Here is a 15,266-nt window from a genome sequence, read left to right on the forward strand (position 1 = left end):
CAGGGGACCAGAGTGAAACAGTATGGCTATGGAAGACCCATCTCCACTGTACAAAAGTTACTTCCAGTTCAGATCCTCCTTCTGATGGGGACACTCTGGTCTCTTCTTATAAGAAGGATAATATATTTGTGTGTTTTGTAGTCATTGGTCATGCAACAGTCCTTCTCAAAATAAACCAACAAAAAAATGCATGCATCTAATTGTGAAAAGGAATATTTTAAATAATTTTAAATGTATTTGAACAATATAACATTTTTAGATTCTGGTATGAAATTTAGTGTTATAGCATGTAGAGCATATTATAGAAGAACTCTTACCTGTGGCTTGAAAATGCTTGAGATGCTTGAGAAACAGGAATTATAAAACTAGTTTCAAATTGAAAAATTTTGAATCTAGTAAGTTTCCATCCCTTCTCTTCCCCAGTCACAGAAATACTGGTGATTGGATGCATCCCCAAACTTATAATGACCTAGTTACCATGTATGCATGCATGTAGCGCATTTGCCCATGGAGCTTACAGATGTTATCTGATTTAATCTTCACAGCATTCCTTTGAGGAATAGGGTACACGTTATCCCCACCTGGCAGGTAAGGAAAACAGAGCCCAGAGAAGTTAAGGTAGCATGCTTTAGATCACATGCTACTAGAGGCTGAGCTGGAAGTAGAGCACTTGGTCACTTGAACTTCTGTTATTTCCTTTTTCTTGGCTATGCAAGGCATTATAGAACACAGATATTAATGTATTTATATTCATGTGTTTTTCTATAATGAGATAATTTTCCACTGAAATCTGGGTGGGTATTTATCGTCTTTGCTTCGAAAGGTGGCCACTGACTTGGCAAATAACGAAGTCAATTAGAAATAACGTTAAATTATTTCTCATGAACTTTACTGACAGCTGTCTTTCAGCACACTGCTTTGAAAAAGGCTGTTTCCTATCTCGCTGACCTTGGAATCTGCTTTACAGATTGCACCCTATACAACTTGTTTAATTAATGGAATCTACTGGGAACAAAACACTCCTCGCCTACTAACCCGCCAAGATGCTCAGAGTCTCCTGGCTCCAGGCAAGTCCTCAGTTGCTGGTGTTGAAGGCTGCCCTGCACTGCCACACAAGTAAGGACTTCAGCAATGATGGCAGTTTTCAGCAGCAAGGCCCACTGTGAGGGTATCACACATAGGGGACCCACATAGCACAGGACTTGACTATTAATAACCAGTTGTCTGACGTATCTTATTTAATCTCTTGGAAATATTTGACAGTTAACCTTCCCTCCTTTTTTTTTTTTTTAATCAAAGTATAGTTGATTTATAATGTTGTTAGTTTCAGATGTACAGCAAAGTGATTCAGTTATATATATATGTATAAGGTGACATCCCGAAAGTTAGAAAAAGTGTTCTGGGCTTAACTGTGTTAAGTGATCAGCTGGACTCGGTGATAACATGTTAGGGATAACTGAGATTGCAAAGTTTCTTTTTTTCGTTTGTTTGCTCTAGGGAGCAAGTTTATTTTTTTTATTGAAGTCTAGTTGATTTACAATGCCCTGTTAGTTTCAAGTATACAACACAGTGATTTAGTTACATATATATATCTATATATATATATATATGTGTATATATATATATATACATATTTTCCTTTTTCAGATTATTTTCCATTATAGGTTATTATAAGATATTGAATATAGTTCCCTGTGCTATACAGTAGGTCCTCATTTTTTATCCATTGTATATATCGTAGTGTATATCTGTTAATCCCAAGCTCCTCATTTATCCCTCCCTCCCCCCCCTTTGCGCTTTGGTAACCATATGTTTGTTTTCTATGTTTGTGAGTCTATTTCCTTTCCTCCTTCTTGAGATTCTCTTCTCTTATGGGACTCCACACGTAGCTCAAAAGTAAGCTCCTCAGAGAGGTCGTCTCTTGCTTCCCCATTCCCATCACTCTTCAGTCTGTTACTATATTTTTCCCTGAAATTCATGTGTTTATGATTTTTATTTTCCTGTGTTTATGATATTTCCTGCCTCACTAGAACTTACTAGAACTTAATCTCCTTAAGGATAGGGGCCCTATTTGTTTTGGCCACAGGTACCCAGTACGTTGTTTGACATATAATGTTCATTCAAATAATTACTAAACGTTGAATGAATTCGTTAATAAATAAATATTTGTGGAGCACCTGGTCTGCCTGTCACTCTGCTAAGCTGAGAGATAAAGAAAAAATGTGGTTGCTACCCTCAGGCATGTAGCTGGCATCAATTCAATTCCAAAGGAATGCTAGGAGCAATCAATATCGCAAGAGTTTAGAAGAAAGTGGGAGCATGGGCTCGGCAAAGTCTCTAGGGAGGAGTGAGAACAGGGATTTCAAGTGATAGGATTGGTGCTTGATAACTATGGAGCCACCAAAGCACAGTTTAAGACAGCGAGTGGGACACTGTAGCCCTAGTATAGGGTTTATATGGGCAAGTGGAAATTAGAGATCCGGCAGGAAAATTGGGGTCAACTTCAAAAGGATTTCGAATCCTGGGCTGAGACTTTTGTTCATAATTCCAGAGATTTCTATGTAATAACACATAAAATGATGTATTACTAAGCGGGGTGGAGGTAGTGTAGTCGAACTTGCTAAGTTATTTAAAGTTGGCTGACTAGCTTAACTTTAGGCTGTTGTCAATGATTTCTCTAGGGAGGGTTTTTTTTTTCATTTTTATTGGAGTATAGTTGATTTACAATGTTGTGTTGTTTCTGCTGTACAGCAAAGTGAACCAGTTATATATATATATATATATATATATATATATATATATATATATCTCCACTCTTTTTTATTTTTAATATTTATTTATTTAGGCTGCACTGAGTCTTAGTTGCGGCATGTGGACTTCTTAGTTGTGGCATGCATGCAGATCTAGTTCCCTGACCAGGGATTGATCCTGGGCCCCCTGCACTGGGAGTGTGGAGTCTTACCCACTGAGCCACCAGAGACTTCCCTATCCACTCTTTTTTAGATTCTTTTCCCATAGAGGCCATTACAGAGTACTGAGTAGGGTCCCCTCTGCTATACAATAGACCTTATTAGTTATCTATTTTATATATAGTAGTATGTATAAGGAGGGTTTTTTTTTCTTTTACTTCTATCTCTTTTCCTTTCTTATCTTCCTCTATCCATCTCCTCTTCCTCTTTTTCTTTTTGCTTGGGGAGACTAAAACTCCTATTAGGAAGATTCTCTGTATCCCAAAAGAACAGTTTCCTGAACATGTGAGCTGTAGGAAAAAGAGCTAAGGAGCCTAGGAAATATTTAGCATCTACATTGAAAATTGTTCAAGCACCTTTCATTTTTACTCATTTTAAATTCTGTCGGAGACTTCAGAGATCCATGTTCACATCTAAGTATTGATGTTATTTACAGACTTGTGGCAATATGTGACATTTCAGCTGACACCGGAGGATCTATTGAGTTTATGACTGAGTGCACGACAATAGAGCATCCCTTCTGCATGTATGATGCAGATCAGCATATTATTCATGACAGGTGAGTTTGCTAAAGCTGTTAGATGGGGAGAGATACATAATAATGCATCATTTACTTCCTTTGATATACTACTCTAAAATACTCAATATTTCACGGCTTTATGAAGGCTATGCAAATTTCCAGAGATACGCTCAAGCATATTAAAAAATTTGGTAGAAAAACCACATTCAGATTTGAGCACTTAAATACACACACACACATACTACATTTCCATGGGTTGTGAAGAAGGGAAAAGTTTTATTTGAAAAGTCTTGTTTATTTTCCTATATACTGTGGTAGAAGATTACAAATGATTATGAAGTGTAAATAACGCAGTAGACATCTGCGAAAGTTAGCGCTTACACATAAATTTTGTCCATCCGAATAAAGCACGTTGCTTCTCCTAGCGTCGAAGGCTCTGGGATTCTGATGTGCTCCATTGACAATTTGCCGGCACAGCTTCCAATCGAATCTACCGAATACTTTGGAGACATGCTTTACCCTTATGTTGAAGAAATGGTAAGCGGACTGGTAGCAACACCTCTGTGGCTTTAAATAGGACTTTGGAGTGATCTTATGAATGTTCTGGTCTTCTGTGTCTAAGAAATCTGTTGTAAAATGAAATGCCAGCGCTTCCCCGAAGTACTTACTGACACTCTTATTTTTACATATTCTGCATAATTGTTTCATGGGAAATATGTAACTGCCTTCATGCTTAATTACAATTGCATTTGCCTCTCATTATGCATACTTTATTAAGAATGTTCCTGACATGTGAAATAAGATTTACTTTATTTTCACTTTTTCTCTGCTTTTCTAGGTCAATTCATATTTTGGGGCATTCTTACTATGCTGTGATTAATAGATTGGAAAAATCAGAAATACAGAAAATTTTGTTGGATTTTACTCACTCATGCTTGGTTAATTGACAGCCTATGTTCTGGTCATATATTATTAATATTATTTTTTAACATCTTTATTGGAGTATAATTGCTTTACAATGGTTTGTTAGTTTCTGCTGTATAACAAAGTGAATCAGCTATACATATACATATATCCCCATATCTCCTCCCTCTTGCATCTCCCTCCCACCCTCCCTATCCCACCCCTCTAGGTGGTCACAAAGCACCCAGATGATCTCCCTGTGCTATGCGGTTGCTTCCGACTAGCTATCTGTTTTACATTTGGTAGTGTATATATGTCCATTGCCACTCTCTCACTTCGTCCCAGCTTACTTTTCCCCCTCCGTGTGTCCTCAAGTCCATTCTCTACGTCTGCATCTTTATTCCTGTCCTGCACCTAGGCTCTTCAGAAACTTTTTTTTTTTTTTTTTTAAGATTCCACGTATATGTGTTAGCATATGATATTTGCTTTTCTCTTTCTGACTTACTTCACTCTGTATGACACACCCTAGGGACATCCACCTCAATACAAATAACTCAATTTCGTTTCTTTTTGTGGCTAATATTCCATTATATATATGTGCCACATCTTCTTTATCTCTTCATCTGTCGACAGACACTTAGGTTGCTTCCATGTCCTGGCTATTGTAAATAGAGCTACAGTGAACATTGTGGTACATGACTCTTTTTGAATTATGGTCTTCTCAGGGTATATGCCCAGCAGTGGGATTACTGGGTTGTATGGAAGTTCTATTTTTAGTTTTTTAAGGAACCTCTACATACTGTTCTCCATAGTGGCTGTATCAATTTACATTCCCACCAACAGTGCAAGAGGGTTCCCTTTTCTCCAAACCCTCTCCAGCATTTATTGTTTGTAGATTTTTTGATGATGGACATCCTGACTGGTGTGAGGTGGTACCTCATTGTAGTTTTGATTTGCATTTTTCTAGTGACTAGTGATGTTGAGCATCCTTTCATGTGTTTCTTGGCAATCTGTATATCTTTTTTGAAGAAATGTCTATTTAGGTCTTCTGCCCATTTTTGGATTGGGTTGTTTGTTTTTTTGATATCGAGCTGCATGAGCTGCTTGTAGATTTTGGAGATTAATCCTTTGTCAGTTGCTTTATTTGCAAATATTTTTTCTCATTCTGAGGGTTGTCTTTTCGTCTTGTTTATGGTTTCCTTTGCTAGGCAAAAGCTTTTAGGTTTTATGAGGTCCCATTTGTTTATTTTTGTTTTTATTTCCATTTCTCTAGGAGGTGGGTCAAAAAGGATCTTGCAGTGATTTATTTTTATTTATTTATTTATTTTTTTGCGGTACGCAGGCCTCTCACTGCTGCGGCCTCTCCCGCTGCGGAGCACAGGCTCTGGACACGCAGGCTCAGTGGCCATGGCTCACGGGCCCAGCAGCTCAGCGGCATGTGGGATCCTCCCGGACCGGGGCACAAACCCGCGTCCGCTGCATTGGCAGGCGGACCCCCAACCACTGTGCCACCAGGGAAGCCCTCTTGCGGTGATTTATGTCATTGAGTGTTCTACCTATGTTTTCCTCTAAGAGTTTTATAGTGTCTGGCCTTACATTTAGGTCTTTAATCCATTTTGAGTTTATTTTTGTGTGTGGCGTTAGGGAGTGTTCTAATTTCATTCTTTTACAAATAGCTGTCCAGTTTTTCCAGCACCATTTATTGAAGAGGCTGTCTTTTCTCCCTTGTATATTCTTGCCTACTTTATCAAATATAAGGTGACCATATGTGCATGGGTTTATCTCTGGGCTTTCTATCCTGTTCCATTGATCTATATTTCTGTTGTTGTGCCAGTACCATACTGTCTTGATTACTGTAGCTTTGTAGTATAGTCTGAAGTCAGGGAGCCTGATTCCTCCAGCTCCGTTTTTTGTTCTCAAGATTGCTTTTGCTATTCGGGGTCTTTTGTGTTTCCATACAAATTGTGAAATTTTTTATTCTAGTTCTGTGAAAAATGCCATTGGTAGTTTGATAAGGATTGCATTGAATCTGTAGATTGCTTTGGGTAGTATAGTCATTTTCACAATGTTGGTTCTTCCAATACAAGAGCATGGTATATCTCTCTGTTTGTATCATCTTTAATTTCCTTCATCAGTATCTTATAGTTTTCTGCATACAGGTCTTTTGTATCCTTACATAGGTTTATTCCTAGGTATTTTATTCTTTTTGTTGCAGTGGTAAATGGGAGTGTTTACTTAATTTCTCTTTCTGATTTTTCATCATTAGTGTATAGGAATGCCAGAGATTTCTGTGCATTAATTTTGTATCCTGCTACTTTACCAAATTCATTGATTAGCTCTAGTAGTTTTCTGGTAGCATCTTTAGGATTCTCTATGTATAGTATCATGTCATCTGCAAACAGTGACAGTTTTACTTGTTCTTTTCTGATTTGGATTCCTTTTATTTCTTTTTCTTCTCTGACTGCTGTGGCTAAAACTTCCAAAACTATGTTGAATAATAGTGGTGAGAGTGGACAACCTTGTCTTGCTCCTGATCTTAGCTGAAATGGTTTCAGTTTTTCACCATTGAGGACGATGTTGGCTGTGGGGTTGTTATATATGGCCTTTATTATGTTGAGGTAAGTTCCCTCTATGCCTACTTTCTGGAGAGTTTTTATCATAAATGGCTGTTGAATTCTGTCAAAAGCTTTCTGTAACTATTGAGATTATCATATGGTTTCTATCCTTCAATTTGGTATTATGGTGTATCACATTGATTGATTTGCGTATATTGAAGAATCCTTCCATTCCTGGGATAAATCCCACTTGATCATGGTGTATGATCCTTTTATTGTGCTGTTGGATTCTGTTTGCTAGTATTTTCTGGAGGATTTTTGCATCTATATTCATCAGTGATATTGGCCTGTAGTTTTCTTTCTTTGTGACATCTTTGGTTTTGGTATCAGGGTGATGGTGGCCTCGTAGAATAAGTTTGGGAGTGTCCCTCCCTCTGCTATATTTTGGAAGAGTTTGAGAAGGATAGGTGTTAGCTCTTCTCTAAATGTTTGATAGAATTCAAACATTTGAAGTCAAACATTTGATGGCTTTGAAGCCATCTGGTCCTGGGCTTTTGTTGGTTGGAAGATTTTTAATCACAGTCTCAATTTCAGTACTTGTGATTGGTCTGTTTATATTTTCTATTTCTTCCTGGTTCAGTCTCGGAAGGTTGTGCTTTTCTAAGAATTTTTCCATTTCTTCCAGGTTGTCCATTTTATTGGCATATTGTTGCTTGTAGTAATCTCTCATGATCCTTTGTATTTCTGCAGTGTCAGTTGTTACTTCTTTTTCATTTCTAACTCTGTTGATTTGAGTCTTCTCCCTTGTTTTGTTGATGAGTCTGGCTAATGTTTTATCAATTTTGTTTATCTTCTCAAAGAACCAGCTTTTAGTTTTATTGATCTTTGCTGTCGTATCCTTCATTTCTTTTTCAGTTATTTCTGATCTGATCTTTATTATTTTCCTTCTTCTAACTTTGGGATTTTTTTGTTCTTCTTTTTGTAATTACTTTAGGTGTAAGGTTAGGTTGTTTATTTGAGATGTTTCTTGTTTCTTGAGGTAGGATTGTATTGCTATAAACTTCCCTCTTATAACTGCTTTTGCTGCATCCCATTGGTTTGGGGTTGTTGTGTTTTCATTGTCATTTGTTTCTAGGTATTTTTTCATTTCCTCTTTGATTTCTTCAGTGATCTCTTGGTTATTAAGTAGTGTGTTGCTTAAGCTCCATGTGTTTGTATTTTTTACAGGTTTTTTTTCCTGTAATTGATATCTAGTCTCATAGCATTGTGGTCAGAAAACATACTTGATACGATTTCAATTTTCTTAAATTTACCAGGGCTTGATTTGTGACCCAAGATATGGTCTATCTGGAGAGTGTTCCATGAGAACTTGAGAAGAATATGTGTTCTGTTGTTTTTGGATGGAATGTCCTATAAATACCAGTTAAGTCCATGTCGTTTAATGTATCATTTAAAGCTTGTCTTTCCTTATTTATTTTAATTTTGGATGATCTGTCCATTGGTGAAAGTGGGGTGGTAAAGCCCCCTACTATGATTGTGTTACTGTCGATTTCCCCTTTCATTACTGTTAGCATTTTCCTTATGTATTGAGGTGCTCCTATGTTGGATACATAACTATTTACAGTTGTTATATCTTCTTCTTGGATTGATCCCTTGATCATTATGTAGTGTCCTTCTTTGTCTCTTCTAATAGTCTTTATTTTAAAGTCTATTTTGTCTGATATGAGAATTGCTACTCCAGCTTTCTTTTGGTTTCCATTTGCATGGAATATCTTTTTCCATCCCCTTACTTTCAGTCTGTATGTGTCCCTAGGTCTGAAGTGGGTCTCTTGTAGACAGCATACATATGGGTCTTGTTTTTATATCCATTCAGCAAGCCTGTGTCTTTTGGTTGAAGCATTTAATCCATTTACATTTAAAGTGATTATCAATATGTATGTTCCTATTACCATTTTCTTTATTGTTTTGGGTTTGTTTTTATAGGTTTTTTCCTTGTCTTGTGTTTCCTTCTTAGAGAAATTCCTTTAGCATTTGCTGTAAAGCTGGTTTGGTGGTGCTTAATTCTCTTAGCTTTTACTTGTCTGTAAAGCTTTTAATTTCTCCATCGAATCTGAATGAGATCCTTGCTGAGTAGAGTAATTTGGTTGTAGGTTTTTCCCTTTTGTCACTTTAAATATGTCCTGCCACACCCTTCTGGCTTGCAGATTTTCTGCTGAGAAATCAGCTGTTAACCTTATGGGGATTCCCTTGTATGTTATTTGTTGCTTTTCCCTTGCTGCTTTTAATATTTTTTCTTTGTATTTAGTTTTTGATAGTTTGATTAATATTTGTTTTTGTGTGTTCCTCCTTGGATTTATCCTGTATGGGACTCTCTGCACTTCCTGGACTTGATTGACTATTTCTTTTCCCATATTAGGGAAGTTTTCAACTATAATCTCTTCAAATATTTTCTCAGACCCTTTCTTTTTCTCTTTTTCTTCTGGGACCCCTATAATTCAAATGTTGGTGCTTTTAATATTGTCCCAGAGGTCTCTGAGACTGTCCTCAATTCTTTTCATTCTTTTTCTTTTTTCTGCTCTGCAGAAAATCCTTTCCTGCTCTGCTCTTATCCTTTCTTCTGCCCCAGTTATTCTTCTATTGATTCCTTCTAGAGAATTTTTAATTTCATTTATTGTGTTGTTCATCATTGTTTGTTTGCTCTTTAGTCCTTCTAGGTCCTTGTTAAATGTTTCTTGTATTTTCTCCACTTGTTTCCCAAGATTTTGGATCATCTTTTCTATCATTACTCTGAATTCTTTTTCAGGTAGACTGCCTTTTTCCTCTTTATTTGTTTGGTTTGGTAGGTTTTTACCTTGCTCCCTCATATTTTGTGTATTTCTCTGTCTTCTCATTTTTCTTAACTTACTGTGTTTGGGGTCTCCTTTTTGCAGGCTGCAGGTTCGTAGTTCCCGTTGTTTTTGGTGTCTGCCCCCAGTTGGTAAGGTTGGTTCAGTGGTTTGTGTGAACTTCCTTGTGGAGGGGACTTTTGCTTGTGTTCTGGTGGATGAGGCTGGATCTTGTCTTTCTCGTGGGCAGGACTGCGTCTGGTGTGTCTTTTGGGGTGTCTGTGGACTTATTATGATTTTAGGTAGCGTCTCTGCTAATGGATGGGGTTGGGTTCCTGTCTTGCTAGTTGTTTGGCATAGGGTGTCCAGCACTGTAGCTTACTGGTCTTTGAGTGGAGCTGGGTCTTCACATTGAGATGGAGATCTCTGGGAGAGCTTTCATCGTTTGGTATTATGTGGGGTCTGAGGTCTCTGGTGGACCAGTGTCCTGAACTCTGCTATCCCATTTAAGAGACTCAGGCCTGACACCCAGCCAGAGCACCAAGACCATGTTAGCCTCACGGCTCAGAAGAAAATGGAGAAAAAAAGAAAGAAAGAAAAAAAAATAAAATAAAGTTATTAAAAATATATATTATTAAAAATTAACAAAATAATTTAAAAAAAAAGAAAGAGGACTTCCCTCATGGTGCAGTGGTTAAGAATCTTCCTGCCAATGCCTGGGACACGGGTTCATGCCCTGGTCCGGGAAGATCCCACATGCCGCAGAGCAACTAAGCCTGTGTGCCACAACTACTGAGCCTGTGCTCTAGAGCCTGCGCGCCACAACTACTGAAGCCCGCTTGCCTAGAGCCCGTGCTCAGCAGCCAGAGAAGCCACCGCAATGAGAAGCCTGCGCACTGCAATGAAGAGTAGCCCCCACTCGCCGCAACTAGAGAAGGCCCTCACGCAGTAACAAAGACCCAATGCACCCAAGAATAAAAATAAAATAAATTTAAAAAAAAATAAAAGAAAGAAAGCAGAGAGCATCCAAACCAATAAAGAAATCCACCAATGATAACTAACGGTAAATACTATACAAAACAAAAAAACCCCAAAAAAGTGGACATATAGAACCCTAGGTTAAATGGTAAATGCAAAGCTATACAGACAGAATCACACAAAGAATCATACACATACACACAAAAAGAGAAAAAGAAAAAAAATATATAAAAAGGAAGAGACTAACCAAATCAATAAACAAATCTAACAGTGATATTAAGCTCTAAATACTAAACTAAGATAAACATAAAACCAGAAACAAATTAGACACAGAAAGCAAACCCCAAGTCTAGAGTTGCTCCCGAAGTCCACCACCTCAATTTTGAGGTGATTCGTTGTCTATTCAGGTATTCCACAGGTGCAGGTACATCAAGTTGACTGTGGAGAGTCAATCTGCTGCTCCTGAGGCTGCTGAGAGACATTTCCCGTTCTCTTCTTTGTTCGCACAGCTCCTGGGGTTCAGCTTTGGGTTTGGCCCTGCCTCTGCGTGTAGGTCGCCCTCAGGTGTCTGTTCCCACCCAGACAGGACGGGTTAAAGGAGAAGCTGATTAGGGGGCTCTGGCTCACTCACCTGGGGGAAGGGAGGGGTACAGAATGAGGGGTGAGCCTCTGGTGGCAGAGACCGGCATGATGTTGCAACAGCCTGAGGCGTGCCGTGTGTTCTCCCGGGAAGTTGTCCCTGGATCATGGGACCCTGGCAGTGGCAGGCTGAGCTGCACAGGCTCCCGGGAGGGGAGGTGTGGACAGTGACCTGTGCTTGCACACAGGCTTCTTGGTGGCTGCAGCAGCAGCCTTAGCATCTCATGCCCGTCTCTGGTGTCTGCGCTGATAGCCGCGGCTTGCGCCCATCTCTGGAGCTCGTTTAGGCTGTGCTCTGAATCCCCTCTCCTTGCGCATCCCGAAACAATGGTCTTTTGTCTCTTAGGCAGTTCCAGACTTTTTCCCGGACTCCCTCCCGATTAGCTGTGGCTCACTAGCCCCCTTCAGGCTGTGTTCAGGCAGCCAACCCCAGTCCTCTCCCTGGGATCTGACCCCCGAAGCCCGAGCCTCAGCTCCCAGCCCCGCCCGCCCCGGCGGGTGAGCAGACAAGCCTCTCGGCCTGGTGAGTGCTGGTCAGCACCGATCCTCTGTGCGGGAATCTCTCCACTTTGCCCTCGGCACACCTGTTGCTGTGCTCTGCTCCGTGGCTCCGAAGCTTCCCCCCTCTGCCACCCGCAGTCTCTGCCCGCGAAGGGCTTCCTAGTGTGTGGAAACTTTTCCTCCTTCACAGCTTCCTCCCCGAGGTGCAGGCCCCATCCCTATTCTTTTGTCTCTGTTTTTTCTTTTTTCTTTTGCCCTACCCAGGTAGGTGGGAAGTTTCTTGCCTTTTGGGAAGTCTGAGGTCTTCTGCCAGCGTTCAGTAGGTGTTCTGTAGGAGTTGTTCCACACGTAGATGTATTTTTGATGTATTTGTGGGGAGGCAGGTGATCTCCACGTCTTTCTCCTCTGCTGTCTTGAAGGTCCACTGGTCATGTATTATTTACTGTGATCAGCGATTGACTGCTGAAATACGGTGTTATCTAAATTCCATTTTCTTTTTCGGGAAAAGCTTTCTTATTTCAGTATTTATCCTAAGCATTTATACCCATCCTGCTTTATTTCTATTGCTTATGGCTGTCTGCCTCAGGCAATGGTTCCAAAGGTATGAAGAGTGGCTCTTGTCCTTTTCATCCATGGTTTCACTCAGGAGCTCTCATACTAAAATGGGGCAATAGGTAGTGTGGTATTAATAAGTGCAACTTCCAGCCCATTTTCTTCTTTTCTTTCACAAATTATTCTATTTTGACCCTTTGTTTTTCCTCCTGGAATATGTCAGCAGGGAGATGTAACAGGCTTTAGAAAATGATGGTGGCAGGCATTATCATGGTTGGAAACAATATTATATAGCACTTACTATGTTCCAGACAGTGTTCAAATTACTTTATATATTTTTATTTTTAAATACTCGTGATCACCCCTTCAGGTAGGTACCATTATCAACCCATTGTACTGATTAGAAAACTGAGACACAAAGAAGTTAAGGCTGAGAAAGCTTGCTGATGCAGTACTGGATCTGCAGTGTGTCTGGAATTGGTGCTGAGGGATTAAAGTAGCCTGAGAAAGAGAGTATAAATGCCAGGTTTTACTGGAGACAATCACTTGCTTTATGGCCTTGAGCCGGGCAGTCACTTCCTTTCTGAGCCTCAGATGTTTCACCTGTAAAGTAAGGTGGTTTTAATATATAATCTTAATGGTCCCTCTAGTTCTAACATTCTGTAATTGTAAATGTTTAAGTGGTGAAAAGCATGTGTATATTTAAAAAGTAATAATAAATTTACCTAGATGTTTACTATTTTCAGTGATGTTCATTCATTTCCCTCTGGTATCATTTCCCTGAAGAATCAATAACTTCCTTTAGCTCTTTACTTGAATTTTTATTTCAGATATTCTCTTTTAGTTCTAAACTTTCCATTTAGTACATTTTTTTCTCTTTCTCTCCTGAGAATTTCTATCTTTTTATTTATTATGAGTGTAATTTCCTCTATCACATGGAGCACAGCTGTAAAAGCCACTTTACAGTCTACCTCATATTTCCAAAATTCTGGGTAAACTTGGGCTTGACATGTATTGATTGTCTTTTCCCTTGAGAATGGATCACGTCATAGTTTTCTCGTTTTCTTAAGCTGAATAGTTTTGGAGAACATCCTGGATGAGGTGAAGAGTCATGCTGTGGAGATTCTGGATTGCTACATTTCTCTGAAAAGTGTTGATTTTGTTTGGTTTATTAACTTGGCTAGACTTAAACTGAAAACTCTGTCTCACCTGAGACAGGTAGCTCAAGTTCAGCTCTTTCATCCTTATCTGGATTGCTTGTAATCTGACCTGCACATGCTCAGTCCTTCCAGACTTGGACCAGAGTTTACATGGAAGTTGGGCTTCACTTTATCTGAATCTGTCCTTTTTGGCATTTTCCAGTCACACTCCAGAGGCTGTGGTGCTGTGGGTTTTAGCCCTGTTTCCTCAGATCAGAAAGTCAGTGAGCTTGCTTGCAGGTTTTTAGCTCTTCACACCACGTGGCCCCTCCTCAGGGCAATGCCAAGAGAACAGCAAGCTCAACTACGGCACTGCTGATTTCTTCCGAGTTTTGACACTCTCCCCAAACCGCCTGCTATTCTTCATTCTCTGAAGCCCTCACGTAGTTAGTTTTGTTTGTATTCTGTCCAGAGTTTATAGTTGTTATGCGTAGAAGGGATGGTCTCTTAGAGCTTAGTCCCTACCTAAAAGAGAACTCCCCAGTCATAATACATTAATTAAATCAGCTTGACTCCAGCAGAGCTTTGGAGTAGCTAGAAGAGCTATCGGTGAGCCTTTGGCTTTAATCCATCTTTTGAATCTTACAAGTATGCATTTCAGTGCAACTCTTACCTTATTAGGCCAAAATATGGAAAATGTTGCATGCTAATTTGCCTTTGTGAATGGATTTGACTGTTATTTCTTGAAATGGCTTTTTGTTTGGCTGCTCTAAAATCATTTGCCATTCTAAGAAGCTGTTACTAGCCATTTGCAAGTCACAAATTATTATGTTTCAAAATTTCAATTACAAGTTTCTTTCTTTTTTTAATTAATTAATCTATTTATTTATTTATTTATGGCTGAGTTGGGTCTTTTGTCGCTGTGCGCGGGCTTTCTCTAGTTGCAGTGAGCAGGGGCTACTCTTCGTTGCGGTGCACGGGCTTCTCATTGCGGTGGCTTCTCTTGTTGTGGAGCACGGGATCTAGATGTGCAGGCTTCAGTAGTTGTGGCACGTGGGCTCAGTAGTTGTGGCTTACAGGCTCTAGAGCACAGGTTCAGTAGTTGTGGCCCGTGGGCTTCGTTACTCCACAGCATGTGGGATCTTCCCGGACCAGGGCTTGAACCCATGTGCCCTGCATTGGCAGGCGGATTCTTAACCACTGTGCCACCAGGGAAGCCCTACAAGTTTATTTCTTTTGAACCTTAGATCACAGTTTTTCATTCCAATTTGTCCTTAATCAAAATTGCCATTCATTCAGTACAGTTGATCTCATACAGATGTTAGGAGAAAAGCAAGCCAATTCAATGAAATCCTTAGTAAAGTGTGTTTGAGGGTTAGCCCATGTAACTGATGAGGGATAAGTAAAATTTAAATAAAATTTTTCTTAAAGAAGAATATAATTTTTTTACATTATATAATAGCATAAAATATTAAAGTCTCACAGATAAGTGATATGTAAGTATACAGCATGATAAATTATCACAAAGACACCCATGTGAACACTACATAGGTAAAAAAGAGAACAATGTTAACATCCCAGAAATCCCCTTGTGCCTCTCCCAGCACCGTTCCCACTCTCCTTCTGAAAGGTACCTACCATCTTGACTAAAAACTATGGATTAGTTTTGCCTTTTTGGGGAAAAT

At 39.4% G+C, this 15,266-nt stretch overlaps 1 protein-coding gene across 4 annotated transcripts in view; it reads left to right on the plus strand.

Moving 5' to 3' along the window:
• The window catches only part of AASS (aminoadipate-semialdehyde synthase), a 69,796-nt gene that overhangs the window by 19,721 nt on the left and 34,809 nt on the right, over positions 1-15,266 (plus strand). For all 4 annotated transcript variants that reach the window (XM_027102076.1, XM_027102079.1, XM_027102077.1 and 1 more), the window contains 3 exons: positions 968-1,116; positions 3,406-3,528; positions 3,915-4,026. In XM_027102076.1, the coding sequence (XP_026957877.1) occupies positions 968-1,116; positions 3,406-3,528; positions 3,915-4,026 (384 nt within the window). The remainder of the gene's footprint in view (positions 1-967; positions 1,117-3,405; positions 3,529-3,914; positions 4,027-15,266) is intronic.

The sequence above is a fragment of the Aethalodelphis obliquidens genome, unplaced genomic scaffold (assembly GCF_003676395.1).
Source record: "Aethalodelphis obliquidens isolate GAN/ISIS:26980383/991018 unplaced genomic scaffold, ASM367639v1 scaffold5, whole genome shotgun sequence".
NCBI classification, from domain to species: domain Eukaryota; kingdom Metazoa; phylum Chordata; class Mammalia; order Artiodactyla; family Delphinidae; genus Aethalodelphis; species Aethalodelphis obliquidens.